Here is a 2,994-nt window from a genome sequence, read left to right as displayed (position 1 = left end):
TGTGTGTGTGTGTGTGTGTGTGTGTGTGTGTGTGTACAACTAGAAGTCCTGCATTCAATATCTTTCTCAAGTAAAAGTACAAGTATGAACATCAAAATATAGTCAAAGTAGTACTTGGTATGCACTGGGGAAGATTTCAGAATCATATCAAATTACTTTTACTAACTATTTACTATATGTATACTACTGCTTGATAGCTACACCTACATTAATATTCCAATGTTTATATATGAGTTTTCTGACATTTCTTTAAGCTAATGATCTGAAAGTATTTAAGATGTTCAAATACATGTAGAGCAGTAGAAGCACTCAGGTAAAATTAAAGTACCTCAAAATTGTACTGAAGAACAATAATTGAGTAAATGTACTTCACGACATTCCACCACTGTGTGTGTGTTTGCTCAATGAAGGTCTAAACTATAAGCAGTATATGCATTTGTATGTTTATGTCAGTATAAAAGCCAAAGGTGTCAGGGTGTGTGTTGCACTAGCGACATTATACATGTTACTTGTTAGACACTTTCATCCAGGGACACAACGACATGCTGACTGCAATGGGGTTTGAACCTTTGCTCCCCTGATCCGAACACCAACGCACTAACCCACTGCACCCCTTACTAATGTGTGTGAGCCACTGATCCATATAGCAAAGAGAGAGAGATGAATGCCTCTATACGATTTTCTAAAGGTTCACTATCCATCTACATTTAAGGCATAATAGAAAATAGAAGATACAAATGAAAATGCCAAAGGAACTAATGCAGATGGCTGGGAGAAGGAAGCACTTCATCAGCTGTGAATTGTGGGTGTTCAGCGGCCTTTTATGTTAAAGGACTGCAGTACTACATAATATTAGATCAGAACTGTATTACCTGGGTCCCGAGGCAGCTCAGCATCATGTGAGTGAGCAGTTTGGCAGCGAACATGGGGAAACGGGAGCACAGCATGTGGGATATGATGGCCAATGCAAAGCCTGCAGAGGGAGAACACATGGAAGCAACATTAGTGCTAGATTGACTTTAAGCAGCGGCTATTTATAACAACGTGGGAGGGATACGGAAATAACACACCACAGAGAAAGCTGAAAAGTAGGCAGTGGGCATACAGAGAAACCCAGGAAACAAAATCAAGAAGAGAGGGAGAGGGTGTGTTTCGTACCCGAGGTGCAGATGAGTCCTGAGGCGTAGAAGGCCTCGTTGTAGGAAGCAAGCGTGGCAAACTCTGCATAGGCGCTGAAGATAGACATGTGGGAGCAGGCACACTCCACATAGTTCCCACTTTCCTTCACCACCCTGCAGTACGGACCATCTGATGACCAGCTAGAGGAGAGAGGAGAGGAGGCAGGAAGAGAAACAAGTGAAGACACGACTGTTAACAACAGAGTTTAGGAACAGGCAGTTGAGACAAATCACAAAACAAAGCGATGAGCCTGAAACACCATCATGTGTATGTAAGTCCAGTATGCGGAGATAGTGGTTTGAAATAGCTCCCAATGGGCATAGCCATATTTATAATGCTCCATGCACAGTCATCTCTTTAAAAGTAGTGTAACAGTCTATGTCCAACTTACACTTTTTAACACAATTCCTTGTGTTGCAACGGCGCTGTGATTGGTCACAAAGACAAGGAAGTGCTAAATGAATGCGGTTAGTGGTCTTTGTCTGTGGTCACCTTTGAAGATGTATAGCAACCAACCAGAACAACATAAACAAGTTTCTTCTTTATTTGCTTACACAAAACACCCACAAGGATTCGGAGAGCAGAATTTGAACTTCAGCAAGAAGGTCACTCTGCACCGTTGACCTTTCCCTCTTAAGGAGGTTGCTTCTGCCTCCATATCAGTCTCTCATCTGCTTTCCTTTCTGCGATGATGTTCCGCCCAAGCCTGCCGTTTCAACACGGTGTTCCAGCCAAGTCCCATTCCCCTCCCCAGGAATGTCCTCGACAAACCCAGAGGGAGGATTCAGTGTGTAGAAGACTGGATGTGCAGATATTAAACACAATGACGTTTTGCCTTCTCTTCAAACTGGTTTCAGACATCCAAAAAGTGTAAGTGTTATTTTATAGCTTTTGTTACCAGCTATCTGCACATTTTTGTTATTAATAAAACAATATAATTAAACTAATACATGATGGTGTATTATTGTAGGTTAAGCTACCAGCAGTAAATAAAGTCACATTCAAATATACCGCACCAATATACCATATGCAACATTAAAGTATATTTAAAGTATCAATAAATATATTACAATAATTTAATATATAGGATTTTGAAATGAGCCTTCATAATGGGTACTTTACTTAAGTATAATATGATGCTGATACTTGTATGCTTTTACTTAAAGAGCCTGTGACAGCATCCCAACAACTGTTGTGCAATGAAATATTGGGCTACTAGTCATCTCGAACCGTCAGTTTAAAAAAGAAGATGCGATACCGTTCCGATAAATATCAATAATTTCGAACATCGCGGGGAAATTCCTTCGACTCATTTTGAGGTTTTGGGGGAAGCCGGAAGTGACGTCAATGCGGGAACGCTTCACTGTGCGGCGAGAGAGCCAAACACGGACAAAGTGTGTTGTGCGTAGAAATGGTGAATTACTCAGCGTTAATAACGTTTTAATGAAGTTGACTACAGTATATTCATATTTGTCAGTGCTTTCATGTCAATTCGGCGAACATAAACATAAATGATCGTGGTGAAGATGATGATTAAATTAGGATTAAAAATCGGTAGTGAGAGCTGCTGAATTTCCTCCCGTAGGATGTGATATAAAAACAAATTAAAACAAATTGATTATTTTTGTAAACTCAAGTGGATGAAACTACATTTATTAGTGCTTTCATGTCAATTCAGCGAACATATGATACATTAAATGATCGTGAGGATGATGATTTAAAAATCGTTTGTTTGAGCAAGTCTGCATTTCCTGATGAGAAAACAAACCGATGCTTTTTGTAGTTGTAGTACACCAACATGGATTAAACGTGTGG

General features: G+C 39.9%; 1 protein-coding gene across 1 annotated transcript in view; it reads right to left on the bottom strand.

Moving 5' to 3' along the window:
* LOC104952436 (G-protein coupled receptor 98) overlaps positions 1-1,622 on the bottom strand; it is a 73,724-nt gene extending 72,102 nt beyond the window's left edge. Inside the window, exons 1-3 of the mRNA XM_010779254.1 lie at positions 1,571-1,622; positions 1,159-1,319; positions 873-973 (exon numbers count right to left, since the gene is read on the bottom strand). Coding sequence (XP_010777556.1) covers positions 873-973; positions 1,159-1,246 — 189 coding nt within the window. The 5' untranslated portion in view covers positions 1,247-1,319; positions 1,571-1,622. The remainder of the gene's footprint in view (positions 1-872; positions 974-1,158; positions 1,320-1,570) is intronic.
* Between the last annotated feature and the right edge of the window lie 1,372 nt (positions 1,623-2,994).

The sequence above is a fragment of the Notothenia coriiceps genome, unplaced genomic scaffold (assembly GCF_000735185.1).
Source record: "Notothenia coriiceps isolate Sejong01 unplaced genomic scaffold, NC01 NC01_scaffold00020014, whole genome shotgun sequence".
Taxonomy (NCBI): domain Eukaryota; kingdom Metazoa; phylum Chordata; class Actinopteri; order Perciformes; family Nototheniidae; genus Notothenia; species Notothenia coriiceps.
This window is presented reverse-complemented; position numbering and strand designations above follow the sequence as displayed.